The sequence below is a fragment of the Acinonyx jubatus genome, chromosome A1, assembly GCF_027475565.1.
Source record: "Acinonyx jubatus isolate Ajub_Pintada_27869175 chromosome A1, VMU_Ajub_asm_v1.0, whole genome shotgun sequence".
Taxonomy (NCBI): domain Eukaryota; kingdom Metazoa; phylum Chordata; class Mammalia; order Carnivora; family Felidae; genus Acinonyx; species Acinonyx jubatus.
The window spans coordinates 65,350,720-65,366,723 of record NC_069380.1 but is presented as its reverse complement, the minus strand read 5'-3'; the positions used below and the strand labels follow the sequence as shown (position 1 = coordinate 65,366,723).

Genomic DNA, 16,004 nt, shown 5'->3' with positions numbered 1-16,004 from the left:
AAAGAACTATTTCTTAAAGGGATTTCCTTCCTAGAGGTGTTTAACCAGACCCTGGTGATGGATATCTCATCAGAAATAGTAAGGGGGGAATTTGTTGTTGGTGGTGATGTGGGGACCAGTGGTGGAGTGTTAGATCGGACATTTTTAGCAGTGTAGCAAATCTTACAAGGAACTTTTAACATGACAGTGGTATTTAGTAGTCTACATTTATTTTATATAGTCATAACATGTAACTTGTATGAAGCCAGTCACTATAATGGTGAGACTCTGCTAATGAACATAAAAAAGTTGAAGTGAGCATAATTACTCATCAACTGTTATCAAGTAACTTCTCTTTTAGCATGGGGGAAAGACAACATGGCTAAGTTTCTTGCTCCCCTGGAATTTATACCAGAATAGAAGAGACAGACTGTCAGCAAGTAAACCAATAAGTTCATTTTAGATAGTGCTAAGTGCTCTGAAGGAAAACAGTGCCAGGTAGAGTAGGTGGCTGGATGTGGACACAATAGAGTGAGAGGGTCCTCTCTCACATCCTAACGTGTGAGCTGCAACCTGGGTGACAAGGAGGATTGTGAATAAGAACATTCAAGGCGGAGGGAGTGGCAGAAGAAAGACCAATGTGGAAATGAATGCAACATGGTTGAATACTAGAGTAATTGCTGTGTTCTGTGATCGCAGAACAAGAGGGAGAGAGAGGTGGGCAAGGCACAGATCGTGGAGGACCTTACAAGCCAGTTCTTCTCGAACTGTCCATGGTGAAGAACTTAAAAAATAGTTAGAAAATTTTTTCAGCCACAGGCCAACATGCAATCCAACGTGACTAGTCTGCAGCTTATGCTACCAGATCACGTCCACGCAAGCTTGGCAACCCCCTTACTAGACCTCCTCTTCAATGAGATGAGTCCACTGATCACGTGCTTGAACGTTGTGCCAATGCCAAATTGCCATGATAGTTTCTAAATGCTGACTCTCAATTTCTCTCCTTATTATATTTATTTTGATGCAGACCAGGAACACATGTTTGTGGATACATGGCCCACCCTTTGATTAGTGCATGGAAAGGACCTTGGAGTAAAATCCTTATGATGACCTTGGATTTTACTCTAAGAATCCAGAACCACTAATGAGATGGTGGTGGTGCTCTTGACTAAGGTGAGGAGGACTAACGGGGAAGAAAATTGGGTGGAGAGAGCAAAAGTTTACTTTGAAATGTTAAGTGAGAAATGTCTAGGTCTCCGAGTGAGAGACCAAGTAGGAAGTTAGTTATATGAGCCTGGGGCTCCCAGTTGAGGTCAGGGCCAGAGTTGTAATTTTGGGGAGTCATGATAGCCTGTATTTAAAGCCACAGACTAGGTGAATTACCTAGCAAACATTGTTATGAAAGAAAAGAGAGCCAAGGGCCTAGGCTTGGGGGCATTCCCATATGGGAGTTGTTGATTCCATCAGCGACATTATCTAAGAACTTTGAATCTGATATTTTTGGAGCCAAGGCATCACAAAACACAGAAGGGAATCTCAAAGTGGCACAATGCTGACACGAAGTGGGTCAGTAGGTACACATGGAATGAATAAATGAGTTCAACAACACCCTCCCAACTCTGAGATATTGCAATTCTTATGTTATTCAAGTTTCATATTCATGACATAGAGGGTTGAAGAGTGGCCTCCAAGAAGTTATGTCCATATCTCAGAACCTGTGAATGTGACCTTATTTGGTAAGAGGGTCTTTACTGATGTAATTAACTTAAGACTGCCAAGATGAGACCATCCTGGATTATCCAGGTGGGCTCTAAATCCAATGACAAGTGTCCTTACAAGAGACACACAGACGGGAGGCACAGACAGAAGAAGAGGGGCCATGTGACAACGGCAGAGGTTGGGGTGATGCTGCTTCAAACCAGGGAAACAAGAACGGAGGCAACCGCCAAAAGTTGGAAGAGTCAAGAAAGATTCTCCTCCGGAGCCTTCCAAGAATACAGCTTCATCAACACATTGATTTTGGACTTCTGCCCTCAGAATTATGAGAGAATAAATCTGTTATTGTAAGCCACTATGTTTGTGGTAAATTGTTAAGGCAGCCCCAGGAAACTAACACACATGGAGTCTCTCAGCTGACTCAGTTCCAACATTTCTTCAGGAACTGTGCTTTATTCTAACCCTGCGGTTTTCTACTGTGGCTGCACATTAATATGGCTTAGAGAACCTATAGCAAATACTGCCCTGGCCACACCCTCAGACATTCTGCTTCCGTGGGCTCGGGTGGTTGGCTGGCATTGGTGTGTAGTCAGAGATGAGAACTGCTACTTAGTCACAATGTCAAGGGCATGACACAGAAATACACAGGGGAGGAACATCTATACAAAAATTGTTTTAGGGGCCCCTGGGTGGCTTAATTGGTTATGCGTCTGACTCTTGATTTCAGCCCAGGTCATGATCCCAGGGTTGTAGGATTGAGCCCTGTGTCTGACTCTGCACTGAGTGTGGAGCCTGCTTAAGATTCTCTCTCTCTCTCTCTCTCTCTCTCTCTCTCGCTCGCTCGCTCCCTGCCCCTCTCCCGTACTCTCTCCTTCTAAAAAAAAAAAAAAAAAAAAATTTAACCTTAGGAATTTTCTTCGGAACGTTCTGTATCTTTATGCCCAAATATAAAGTATTCTTAGAAACTGTCTGAAGCAGTGTCACATTGGCTGTCTACACAGACTCTTAGGGCAGCAAGTCAGTCCTGTTTCCACCACGAAGGGGTAAACAGAGGCTCTAACCGTAGCCATCATTATTGATAGGATGCTCCCCTCGCTGCCCTCAGGAGCACGGGGGAGGCATTGTGTTCTAGGTTGAAGTTTGACAATGCTTAACTTTAAGATAAATCAAAAGCTGCCCCGTGCCACCCCTGGCTCCAAATTGTTCCACTGCCTTCCTTACAATCAGATCATTATAATTTTGAATTTCTGGTGGCATGCTACTTTGTGTAATTTTTCAAAATCTGCTGCCTCGATGTGCTGAATAGGAGAATAGTACATTCTTATTTGGAGGGAAGAGGGCCCTTAATTGTGGAACAAAGCAATTCCTTGTACGTCAGCCCTAAATAAATGTTTCTTTATTTCTGAAGCTGTGTGACCTCCTGTAGTGGTCTTTCCAGCACGTCAGCGAGTAGTCAGGAGTGAATTGTAGTTAGCTATGCGCGCTTGTCTGTAAAGGCCTTTTAACAACAACGAGGAACTCACTGCATCTACTGACTCCCCGGGAAGTCTGAGGTCACAAGTTTGGCCGGGGCACATGAGCCCAGATAATGAAGATGGTTTTGCCCTTTTGAGACAAAGCCAGCAACTGTATGGACTTCATTATGCACTTCGGGTCATGTGCTAACAATGAGGGTTTCTCTAATACTAATCCCCCTAATGATGGCTTCTCCCAGCCCTTACAACAAACCTCACAAGGCCCCGTGGTTTGGCAAGCCAGATAGAATAAAGGCAGCACGGTGTTTGGCTTTTGAACTGAGTTCAAGGCAATTAAAGTTATGGGCTAAAGAGGAAAGGAGGGGGTTTAGAAATACCAGTATAATAAGTAGGATGACTGCAGTACCCCGTAAATTAACTCAATTAGACAAAGCCTGATTTAACGGGGGAAAGATGGTGAGAAGCGCTACCCTCATTAAATCTGGCTGTTAGAGGTGCTCCTAATGGCTTTAAATTTGTTTTAGCTGTTTGGATCATATAAAATAGTCTGTGCGTGTGCACGTACACACGTGTACACACGTGGGCTCTGCGATTTTTGTAGGTATTTTTTAAGGAGGAGAGCGCTAGAACGCCAAGCAAAACAATATCAACTCCCTCACCCTCAAAACCAAAATCAACGGAATGAATGCTCAAGAGCTTAAGAGTGGAAGACAAGGAGAAAGGCAGAGTAGAATCAGGGAGTGGAAAGCCAGAGCGGGTTCTTCTGCTGATAAAGCCATGAGCCCCCTTGGGTGGGGGCTTTTGCTCGGTTGCCTGGGCTGTGGAATCCTGCCGGGAGCCTGGGCACAGTTCCCCAGGGTCTGCATGACCGTGAACAACCTGGTGAGCAAGGAGTGCTGCCCGCCACTGGGTGAGGACCCGGACAACATCTGTGGCTATCTGGAGGGCCGGGGCCAGTGCGTGGAGGTGCAAGCTGACACCAGGCCCTGGAGTGGTCCTTACATCCTACGGAACCAGGATGACCGAGAATGGTGGCCAAGGAAGTTCTTCCACCGGACCTGCAGATGCAGAGGTGAGGCAGGTGGACAAGACGCGGGCATGCTCTGAGCCGGGTCAGGGAACCCCAGGTGGGAAGGGAGCTCCTTCTCAGAAAGAGAAGAGGCTCTTGAAAGTGTTAGACCAGGCTTTAAATGGCCAGCCAAGTTTGTTTTTCATAGGCAACGAACTGGGTAAGACTGATGTCTCGGTTATATTTTTCACACCCTCTAGGACATCTAGTTATAGAAACCAAATGAATATTCCATGGGCCAAGCCTGGTTATGTGAACTCATGCCAACATGCCATTGGCTTGTCTGTTGGAAGGGGAAGCTAACGAGCTCCAGAGTCAGCTTTGAACCTCAGAGCAAGTCCTTTCAAGATTGGTTTGGTGGCTTCTCCTTCTGAAATGGGTTTGCGCTTGTAGAAGAGGGGGTGGGTAACCTTGGCATCTAGAAGACAGGAGTCAAAGGCAGGTGTTCCGCAGTCCTGGTCTCGGTGTTTCTCATGTTTTGAACGGGGCTCAAGCAGAGTACATCTTGCTAGCTAAGGTTATGCTTGGGTTGTCACTTGGGCAAAGTTGGAGGGATGTGGTGGGACCAAGCTTCAGTGAGCTGGGGGAGGAGAGTCATAAAATAACAATGGCTTTTTCTGCTCTTGCCTGGGTTGGATGTGGGCATTTCAAGATTTGCCCCGTGTCCCTCTTTCAGACCTTGGTCTCTCTTTTGACTCATTTCTTTGAAATCTCTGGGCATTTCTTATTCCTCTGGCTCTTCTGAGCCTTCCCAAATCCTCTTCAGTAGTGCCTCTCTGTGTTCAGCAGCCATGCACAGCGGTGATAAACACTCAAAGGCTGGCAGGGCATTTGAAACACAGAAAACACAAGTGGTAACTTTAGCAAAGCCCTTGGCCACTGTTCTACAGCATCCAGCTGCATAGGAAGCTTTCCTTTTTATTATTATTTTTCACTCATGTTCTCATATGATGCTGGCACATAGGAAATACAGATAATTGAGCTATGCAGGAGCATAAAAACATAAACTCAGGAAATGTACAAAGGACTGTGATGTCAATGTAGGAATGATATTAGTTTTTCTAACTTGTAAAAAATTCTGGCTGTACACATCATTTTGTAGCCATCTTGCTAATTCTGTGATTCAAAGCAACCGTTCGGTTTGCCTCTGGTATTCATTGTGACAAAAGTTTTAAATAGCATATTGAACATATACTATCCACTTTTTTTCTAAGCTAATTGAGCATTTGCTTCTATAGACATTATTTCACGGATTCTCACGGCCTTTGTCTGAGAAGCAGCAGGTTTCATATTACCTGTGTGATTGAAACCACACTACATACTAACTTCTTTGTCTATGACTCAAAAATTCTTCTAGAATACTTATTTCTAGGCCAACCAATGATAGAGTGGCACGGCTTACAATGGTTGGGCATCCCCATTTATAGAATCTGGGAGCAGAAGATATTAGGCAATCACATATAACTCTTACTTCTTTTTATCATCATCTACTTTATATTTTTGAACTGGCTAGCAAGTGTTTTGTTTTGTTTTGTGTATTGTTTTTTTGTTTTTTTAGGGGGATGGATAGGACAGAGAATGGCAGAATAGAAGGGGTAATTTTAATTTCCTTTTCCAGAAGAAATGCCTATAACTAGTTCTCCGGAAGTGACAGGAAATTCGGGTAACAGTGACCTGCTTCCTAACATAAAAAGAGATCTCCTGCTCTGAGGAGAATGAACATATGCCTGAGAGGCAGTAGGTCAGAAACAGGGTTTGGCCTATAAGTCCAGACAGTAAGGACATCACATGTCTGTAGACCAGTTCAAGGAAGCAGTTTTCTCAGTGTGTATGGTCTTTGTTTCCTCCTCCATGATTTGATCTGTGTAGACTCATTGAGGACCATAGCTCTTTCCATATGAACATTGGATGGCTCCACTTATGTTGGCCAGGCCAAGTCCTAGTGGCTGAGCCGGAAACCAATTTAGTATAAACAGTAATCACCATTTTGTGATGTGTCATGAGTCCCAAAGGTAGCCACATGACCTTCATTCAGCTTATTCTCCCCCCAGAGTGAGTTGCTTGTCTTCCAAGGGAAGTTTTTGTGGTTTGGGAGGCAGTCTTCAGAATCTAAACCTGACCTTGAACACCCAAAAGCCCTCCTCTCTGGTATCCTCATAGCTTTTTGTAAATAGGGATCCTGGGATTCTTCTAGGTCACTCAAAGTTTATTAAAAAAAGAGATGTAGTTTAGCTATGGAAAGCGGACTATTGATGACCCTGAACTTTGTTAATGCAATGGAAAATTAGATGCGTCATTGACCTGTCAATGGACATTTAGATTTTTTCCACATCTTGGCTCTTGAAAGCAGTGGTGTAATAGACATGGGGATGCTAGTATCTCTACAAGATCCTGATTTTCATTCTTTTGGATAAATATCCAGAAGTGGAATTACTGGATCGTATGGTAGTTCTGTTTTTAATTTTTTGAGGAAGCTCCATATTGCTGTTTCCACAGTGGCTGCACCATTTCACATTCCCACCAATAGTGTTCAAGGATTCCAATTTCTCTGCATTTTAGCCAAGTGGTACATACGTCCAACTGAATACTATTCCGTCTTAAAAAAGAAGGAAATCACACAATACGTGATAGCATTGATGAACCTGGGGGCGTTATACTAAGGAAATGAAGCAGTCACAGAAATACAAATGGGCTACTATTCTACTTTTGTGAGGTATCTAAAACACTCAAATTCATAGAATCAAAGAGTGGAATGGTAGTTACCAGGGGCCTGGGGAGTGAGAAACAGAGAGTTACTAGTCAACAGACACAAAGTTTCAGTTACGCAAGATGAATAAGCTACTGTACCACATTTACCAAGGGTCAGCAATAATGTACTGGACACTTAAAAATGCGGTAAAGGGTGTAGAGTTCATGTTAAATATTCTTACCCCCATAAAATAAAGTTAAAAACTAAAAAATACCCCATAGTCTTCACGAACTCATAGCTGGTAAATGATATTAACCCAGGAAAGAGAAATAAAAACAAACTCTGAAGGGGGAAAAACCCCTAAATTATGTGTTCGAGTTCTCTGGAGAGAACTTCTCTATTCTCTGTAGGGATACATGGAAACCAAAAAGTTGCCAAATTTAGTGGTGAGGAAGAGCTGAATTTCAGGAGAAGATGGCGCTAGCTTTTCACCTTACGAGTCTTAGAACATAGCAATTGCAGCTGTGCGTTTGGACTTTTGGAAAACATGCACAGCGAATAGTTTTTGAACTGTTGTCTGAGAGCTTCTTGTTTGTACACGAGACTAAGTACCTCCATTTTCCAATCTCTAAAATGGGGATAATGATGAAACCACACTTGTAAAACCTTTTTGAGCTCTGTAGATGAAAGGCTGTATGTGAGCATGAAGTATTGTTATTAAAATAATAGAATCTCTAATTAAAAGGAATAGGCTATTTAGAGCTCCTTGTAAATTCACTAATCGGTGGTCTTTAAGCTTATTTAGTCTAATGGCTTTCTGAGGTTGAGCTGATACAGTTCATGTAGGAACGTGCATGGCTTGGTTTTTCTAACTCTCCATTTTTATCCCAGTCCTAAGTAGGTCTAGGACTTTGTCTTTTTAAATTTAATTTTTGCCCAAGGACGTATTCAATGGTAGATAGATTGGTATCAAGGGACCCTTTCATTTTTTTCCCCTCTCCATTTTCCAGTAAGATAATGCAATCTTTTCTAAAAGGCCCATCTTCTTCTATTTTTTGCTGCTGCTATTGGTAGATTAGGGGAAAAAATGAACTCAGGTTAAATTGATGTAAGAAACCACTAGGGAATCTAAATTAGAAACATAAATATTTTGTGTGCTGGGCTGTCCTGTTGTTTCATTTTTCAGTTGTCGTCAGCATTTTAACGAATTCTTTAGACCAGGTTTAGAAGCTCAAAACATCAAAGGGGTCTGACTGCAGAGCTTTGGGAGATATGCTGGAAAAGGAATTTTTTTACTGAATACATTTCTGGGTTATAGGTGAGCTCAGATGCAGACAGATGCTTTCTTTTTTTACTTATTGGGGTACAGTTGATATATAATATATTAGCTTTAGGTGTACAACATAGTGATCCTACAGTTGCCCAGACAACAAAATGAAAGTTAATACAATAACGTTGACTATATTCCTCATGCTGTACATGACATCCCCATGACTCACTTATTTTGTAACTTGAAGTCTGTACTTCTTAATCCCCTTCACCCATCTCCCCCCTCCCCCCCCACCCCAATTCTTTCTTATTGGGAAAATTAGGACCTCTGTGTTGCTTTTCAGAGGCAAGTATGGCTTTGTAATAAGCAACGTCTTTGCTCAGCATAATTGTGAAACAGCTCTGGTCTCCTGAGTCAGAATTCATCATTTTGTCTTTTGTGTTCTGTGGTGTTTGGGTTGTTCCTCCGTTTTCACTTTTCCCGTAGTTAGACTTGCGTTGGTGTTTCACTGCGCACACGTCCTTCCTCTTTTTCCCCCCTCTGTTTTATTATTTACTTATTCCAAGTTTTTGTTTAAATTCAAATCAGTTAACATACAGCGTAGTATTGGTTTCAGGAGTCCGACCAGTGATTCATCACTTCCGTAGGATACCCAGTGCTCATCCCAAGTGCGCTCCTTAATACCCCCCACCCATTTAGCCCATCCCCCCAATGTCCTTCATCTCCTGAATGGTGGCATTGTACCTTATTTGCATTTGTATCTCCTAGTGCCCAATGCTTTTTATGCAATTACTCATTGATTCATTCATTACCCGCCCAACTGATGTTTATGTAGCCCCAGTTATGCTAGACTCTTCAGGTACAAAGAGGGAAGAAACCCAACATGATTTTGAAGGTGCCCGTAGTGTAGCGGATGGAGAAGACAGACAGGAAGACAAATAGTTCCAATACTGCTTGTTAAGTGGCATCTACTAATAATGACACTTAATATAGAACTTATTCTGTAGCAGACACTGTTCTAAGTGCTCGATATATTAACATGCTTGTTTCCCATAAGAACTCTATGAAGTAGAGCTCTTATCCCAGTATGACAGGTCTGGAGAAGTTGAGTCCAAAGTTACAAAGCATGGCAGCTTCTCTGAACATACCAAGTTGGGAGCCCAGAGAGAGGCATGCTGAGTTCTGCCTGCCCTTTAGGGAGTAGGTGTTAATAAATTATCTGTTGAATGAAAAATGGGGGAGATAATTAGTTATTGATAATTTTGTTTCTAGCAACCAAAAATAACTGTGGTAAGGGAAGTGCAGGAATATTACAACTCATGGCATAAGTTATGAATTACTCAATTTCAATAAAACTCAAAGACAAGTTTTACGCATTTAAATGTAGAAATGTCTTGAATTATTAGAAAATTTAGGCGTGTTATTCCTTAGCATTTTGAAGGAGGGACTCACTCCCCTATTGTAAAGCTGTGACTACATATTCATCTCCAATCATCTGCCTATAGGGAAACAGCTGGAAAGTTGGGTATTTAGTATTTTTTGGATGCAGTTTTTTCATTCACTCCTCAAAAGATACTCTAATCCTGTGAGCGTTGCCAGAGGAGGTGATACGTTTTAATCAAAGGTGTTTTGAAACAGATCTACAATTTTAGTAGGTACCCTAGGGGAAAATAACCCTGGAATATGTTGTTTAGCATCTGGGACTATACTAGTTGCTCAATAAATATTTATAAGTAATTTGTATTTAAGAGCTTCACTGTAGTAATCCGTGTAAACTTTAACTTCACTTGACAATGTAAATTTAACTTGTAAATTTAATTGAAACCATTCAAAAACATGTTTTGGTCTTGGGACTAGTAGGATTTTTTCTTTTTAGTATTTTTTATTTATGTTCTCATACAGTGTTAAAACATACAGATAACTGAACTATGCGAGTATAGACAGGATATTTTGTATGTTCCAAGGAGCATAGAACCCAAATAAATTACCTTAAGAAATTCTTCCTACTTATAATATTTTTAACAACATTTTCTTTAACCATCAAAAAATGCATTGTGTAGGGGCACCTGGGTGGCTCAGTGGTTAACTGTCAGACTTCGGCTCAGGTCACAGAGCCTGCTTTGGATCCTGTCTCCGTCTCTCTCTGCCCTTCCCCCACTTGCACTCTCTGTCTCTCAAAAATAAGTAAACATTAAAAAATCCATTGGGTTAATAGAAAAGGAGGCCTGTGCATTTTTTTCTTATGCAGCACAAGTGCTAATCATTTTGTTTCATGCTATTGTAAAATTTTCTTTTTCTTTAGAAATTCAAATAATCCTGTCTCTACTATGGTCATAATATTTTTTACTTACCTCTGTTTTGGTATTTATAGTTCATCCAAATGATTTACCGGGCTTGCTTTTCTTTTTAATCCAGAAGGATAGGGAGAAAGAGGAAGAAGAAATTTTACTTGTATTGGATTATCTACTACATGCTTCGTACGCTTTTGTTTTTAATTATTCTTCAAAAGAAATTCAACTTTATTGAGATATGACTACAAATAAAAGTGTACAATTTTCATTTTATTTCATTCTGTTTTATTTTATTTTGTTTTATTTTATTTTATTGAGAGAAAAAGAGCGTGAGCTGGGGAGGGGGCAGAGAGAGAGAAAGAAAGAGATAGAGGAGTGGGGGAGGATCTTAAGCAGGCTCCACACTGAGCGTGGAGACCAACAGAGGGCTCAATCCCACAACCCTGGGATCATGACCTGAGCTGAAATCAAGAGTTGGACGCTCAACTGACTGAGCCACCCAGGTGCCTGAAAGTGTATGATTTTTAAAGTGTACATTGTGATAATTGGGCTTTATATTTTTCTTATTTCTTCAACAGTCATTTTGTACAAGGCCAGCCACAGGCTTAGACAGCAGGATAACTGCCGTCTAGCTGCCTGTCTCTGAAGCAAGTCAATAATTGTGATAAATGCAATGAAAGGGGAATATGTGGCACCAGGGTTGCTCAGTGCAGAAACATCTGACCTTGACATGAAGAGTCAAGGATGACCTCGTAGACCACCCGCTGTGAGGCTGAAACCAGTAGTAGAAAACCAGGCAAAGAGGAATTTAAAGAGATGATGAGGGAAAAGTGCTGCAGGTAGAAGGGGAAGCAAGTAAAAAGGTCTGGGAGGACGGTGAATAGGAGGAGAGGAGGAGTAGGGGAAGAGCAGGGGGAGGAGGGGCAGGGGAGCAGAGTTGGTCTCCCACATTAATGCTTTCTCTAACCCCTCTAATGCACTGGGAGATAAGCATTATGATCCCCTTTTGCTTCAACATTTTGCTCCAGAAATATTACGACATTTACCCTCTAATTTACCACCACCTAGGGAATGAGGTGTTGGTCATACCAAAGGCAATAATTGAGGCTAAAAAGGGCAAAGTCAAGAACAAGCTGAAATAATTTCAACTGTAGATGCTGATCAGAAAACTCTTTAGCTCATAGGACTAGTACTCATTCCCTGGGTTGATAAAGCAGAGACATTTGTGCCACAGACGGGGAGCCCTGCAGTGATTTGTACTTCTCGATATCATGGCAGCTAATTCACCTTTATGACCTGCCAGCCTCCATTGATTTTGTCTTAACTCTGTCTCCTTTGTGAAATAAACCAGCTTTGTTAATGTTAGATTTCACCTGAATTCCTGGCAACCAGCTTATTTATTTGGGTTCTGCCCTGAGCTTGGTGTATATTCCCTTCCTTCTCTAAATCAGTGAACCACTCTGGGTCGGCCCATCTGTGTGTGCCACAGGATAGCGGGGCTCAGCAGCGTGCACGTGTAAGGCGGGGTTCAGTAGCGTGCCTGTCGGAGATGGCTGTGCAGCCTGGGGGTGGGGGCGTGGGGGGGACACGGGGTGGGGGGACGCCTGCATGAGAGGAAGGAGAGCTTGGAAGGTGGCACATGTGTATTAGTTTGTTAGGACCGCAGTAACAGAGTGCCACGGACTGGGTGGCAAACAGAAACTCACCGTCCTGCTGTCTGGAGGCCCAAAGCCCCAGGCGTTGTCAGGGTTAGATTCTTCTGAGGTCTCTCTCCTGTTTTGTATGCAGCTGTCTTCTCCCTGTGTCTTCATATGGTCTCTCTGTACCTATTGCCGTCTGAATTTCCTCTTCTTACAAGGACACTAGTCGTGTTGGAATAGGGGCCACCTAATGACCTCATTTTAACTTAATTACCTCTTTGGAGACTCTAGCTCCAAATACAGTCATCACTGAGGAACTGGGGGTGAGGACTTCAACTTAGGGATTTTGAAGGGACACAGTCCACCTGTAACAGCATGTGACTCCTTTCGTATTCTGTTTCTTTGCTGGGAGTATTTCTTTTTGTTTGTTTGTTTTGAGAGAATGAGGGTGCACGAGCACGCATGTGAGACGGGGAGAGGAAGAGACAGAATCCCAAGCAGGCTCCACGATGTCAGGGCACAGAGCCCCACTTGGGGCTTGAACTCACCAACCGTGAGATCATGACCTGAGACGAAAGCAAGAGTCAGAGGCTTAACTGACTGAGCCACCCAGGCGCCCCTGCGGGGGCTATTTCTACAAAACTCTCTAGCACTCGGTTCACTTGGAGATAGCAACATTTCAAGAGGAGAATTAGGGAAGGAAATCGGTTTTCCTTGCCTTCTTGTAAACACCTTCAGTTTCTCCTCACTATCCCAGTGTTCAGATTCAGAAATTTCTTCCATGTTACATAAACTGACTTCCTCTTCTGTCTCTCCTTTTTCTTTTTTTCTTTTGAATATAAACCAGGACATTTTTATGGGTACCACTGTGGATTCTGCAGGTTTGGCTGGACCGGCCATGATTGCAACGAAAGGAAACCCCTTGTTGTTCGGAAGAATATCCATTCCTTGACTCTTCAGGAGAGAGAGCAGTTCTTGGATGCCTTAGACCTCGCAAAGAACACCACACACCCTGACTATGTGATCACCACACAACACTGGCTCGGCCTCCTGGGGCCCAACGGGACCCAGCCACAGATCGCCAACTCCAGCATTTATGATTTCTTTGTGTGGCTCCATTATTACTCTGTGAGAGATACATTATTAGGTGGGTTTTCCCCTTAGCTTAGGGTATATTCCTATAGGTTTGGGGCTGGGGGTGGGTGGGCGGGAAGTAATCAGGCAGGTGAATTAACAAGAGAACAACCTTTAGGGAAGGGTTAGGCTTATGAAAGTCACCAGACTATCAAAATGCTGCCCGAAGTTGGGATGGAGCAGTTTCTACCAGTATGTTGGCTGACTTTCGAAAACGTTTTCTCCTGGAGTTCGTGTTTTGGGTTCAAAGTCTAAACTCTCCTCTGTGAAGCTATTTCTCCTCAAAGGCAAGAGTTGGTGGAGCGGAGGAGGCAAATTCCTTTTGATTCCAGAAGAAAACATTCTAAATCTGGCCATGGAAGCCCTCTCTGACCTTTTTCTTCAAATTAGAGGAATTAACTGAACATGTGCTAAAGCACATGACGCTTCTCTGTGCAGAATTAGAGTGTGCGGAGAGAGTGCGTTTCATTAAACTCGCATGTGTTACTCTTTAGACTTTCAGATCATCATCATTCATGGTGCCCATAATATGGTGTACTCCAGCTGGGATTGAGTCAGTGAATGCCGCAGACATCAGTACATTCCAGGGGGGTGTGAATCCATTCTGAGTTCTGCTCGGTGCAGTTCTGAAACATTGGCTCTACCTATCACCCCCACTTTTGGGGTCCCTGGTTAGGGTCAGGGCACATGAAGACATCAAGTTCACTTTGCATAGTCAGATTCCCATGGGAATTGCCTGTCTTTGGGTTTATCACTGGTTCCCTATTGCTGGATTTTGCGTCATTAGTTTGGGAAATATTAAACTGCGTTCTGAATTGAAACACTTAAAAAGGATGATGTAGCCATCATCCGTGACAATCATTCTTTCCCCAGTGTGAGTCCTTTAAAATCTTGCTCTCAGGTAAGCATTTGTCTTTCTTTATCGATAGATAAGGAGGCTCTTCTGGCTCTAAACCTGTGTTGTTTTCCTGTCATCACTCTGAGGAATTTTTGCTTTATGAAAGAGTAGTCTCTCTGGAGGGACAGAAGACTATGATTTCTGGTTGGATCTAGGAATTAAATTTATATTTGTGTCTGTTCAGCTTTCTGAAGTTATGATAGGCACTTTGAAAAAGAACTAAAGTTAGCTAAAGTTTCTACATAACCACTAAAAGCTGTCATGAAAGACAAAGAAGCATAGAACAGGCAGTAAGGAGCTCATTAAATTGCCCACAGCTTTTCACTACAATGGGCAGTTCCAATGGCCAGCCAAATTGGTTTGGATGTATTTCTCTCTCTTCTAGTCTTGGCGGCCATGCTTGTCAGCTAGTGGTTTTAACTGATCAATGGCTGAGGCAAAACCCAAAAGAACGGAAAGTTCTTCCCAGTTTCATAAATGCCTGAATTAGGACTAAGTGCAGTTGAAGTTACTTTACTATTAATTAATCCCTCCCTTATGGATGTGTGCATTTATAAGGAACAGGTTGATAAATGTCTTTTGAAAACGTATTTCATTGAGGGCTTCGTGGTCTATTCCTTTGGATACCTTTATTTCATCTTAATGAAATGTTGCTTAAAAATTAAATATATGTCAGGGCTCTCAAAGCTGAAAGTGACCTGAATTTCTCTCGATCTCTGTTGACAATCAATCTTCTGGGAGATGAAGAAGAATTTATCCTAAAAGTGTTAGTTGCTTCCGAAATTGTTCTGTTGTTGCTGTTGCTGCTTTCAGAGGGATAAATGACAAAACCAAACAATGTTTTCAATTAAAACAGCATGGGCTTATTGGCTCTGTAGACCCATCCCAATGGGGTAAGGGTTTGACATTTGAAAAATTCTATTCCACGATCTTTAGCATGTTTCCCAATTGCTTTAGGACCAGGGCGCCCGTACAAGGCCATAGACTTCTCACACCAAGGACCCGCCTTCGTTACCTGGCACCGGTACCATTTGCTGTGGCTGGAAAGGGATCTCCAGGTTGGTCAAAACTACGCATTGGGTACTTTTAATTTTGCATTTGGTCAAGACCCATAACAGTCTTTGCTTTCCATTCTTTCTTGTTGTATTAGATATTATGAGTTAAATAACTAGGCTTGCCCTTTGCTTTTAGCGCCTTATTGGCAACGAGTCCTTGGCTTTGCCCTACTGGAACTTTGCCACTGGAAAGAACGAGTGTGACGTGTGCACAGACCAGCTGTTTGGGGCAGCAAGGCAAGACGATCCAACTCTAATTAGTCAGAACTCAAGATTCTCCACCTGGGAAGTTATCTGTGATAGGTAATGGCATATATACCTGCAATGGAAATACAGAGACCACATTTTCTTGTGTCTGAGAGATGGAGAGGTACTTTATATTTCTATTTCTAATGTGTGTTGAGTTCTGTTTCCGTGTTGCTGAAAATTATTTTCCTGAAGGAGGTAGGATTTTTAAAAATTCGAAGCCCCTTAATAAAAAAAAAATGCAGGTATGGAATTGAACGTGCGTGGTCATAATTTCTAGATCAAGTGTTTTCTTCTTTTTTTTTTAATGTTTATTTATTTTGAGAGTGAGAGAAAGAGGGAGAGCACGAGCAGGAGAGAGGCCCAGAGGGAGAGATAGAACCCAAAGCAGGTTCCACGCTGTCGGCGCAAAGCCAGATGCGAGGCTCAATCCCACGAACTGTGAGATCATGACCCAGGCCCAAATCAAGAGTCAGATGCTCAACCAACGGAGCCCCCCCACCCCAGGCGCCCCTAGATCGACTGTTTTAAAATTAGAAGTA

At 42.5% G+C, this 16,004-nt stretch overlaps 1 protein-coding gene across 1 annotated transcript in view; it reads left to right on the top strand.

Moving 5' to 3' along the window:
* The first annotated feature begins 3,440 nt into the window (after positions 1 to 3,440).
* Positions 3,441 to 16,004, top strand: part of DCT (dopachrome tautomerase) — a 35,238-nt gene continuing 22,674 nt past the window's right edge. The window contains exons 1-4 of the mRNA XM_015082429.3: positions 3,441 to 4,242; positions 12,977 to 13,276; positions 15,119 to 15,219; positions 15,353 to 15,519. Coding sequence (XP_014937915.2) covers positions 3,852 to 4,242; positions 12,977 to 13,276; positions 15,119 to 15,219; positions 15,353 to 15,519 — 959 coding nt within the window. The 5' untranslated portion in view covers positions 3,441 to 3,851. The remainder of the gene's footprint in view (positions 4,243 to 12,976; positions 13,277 to 15,118; positions 15,220 to 15,352; positions 15,520 to 16,004) is intronic.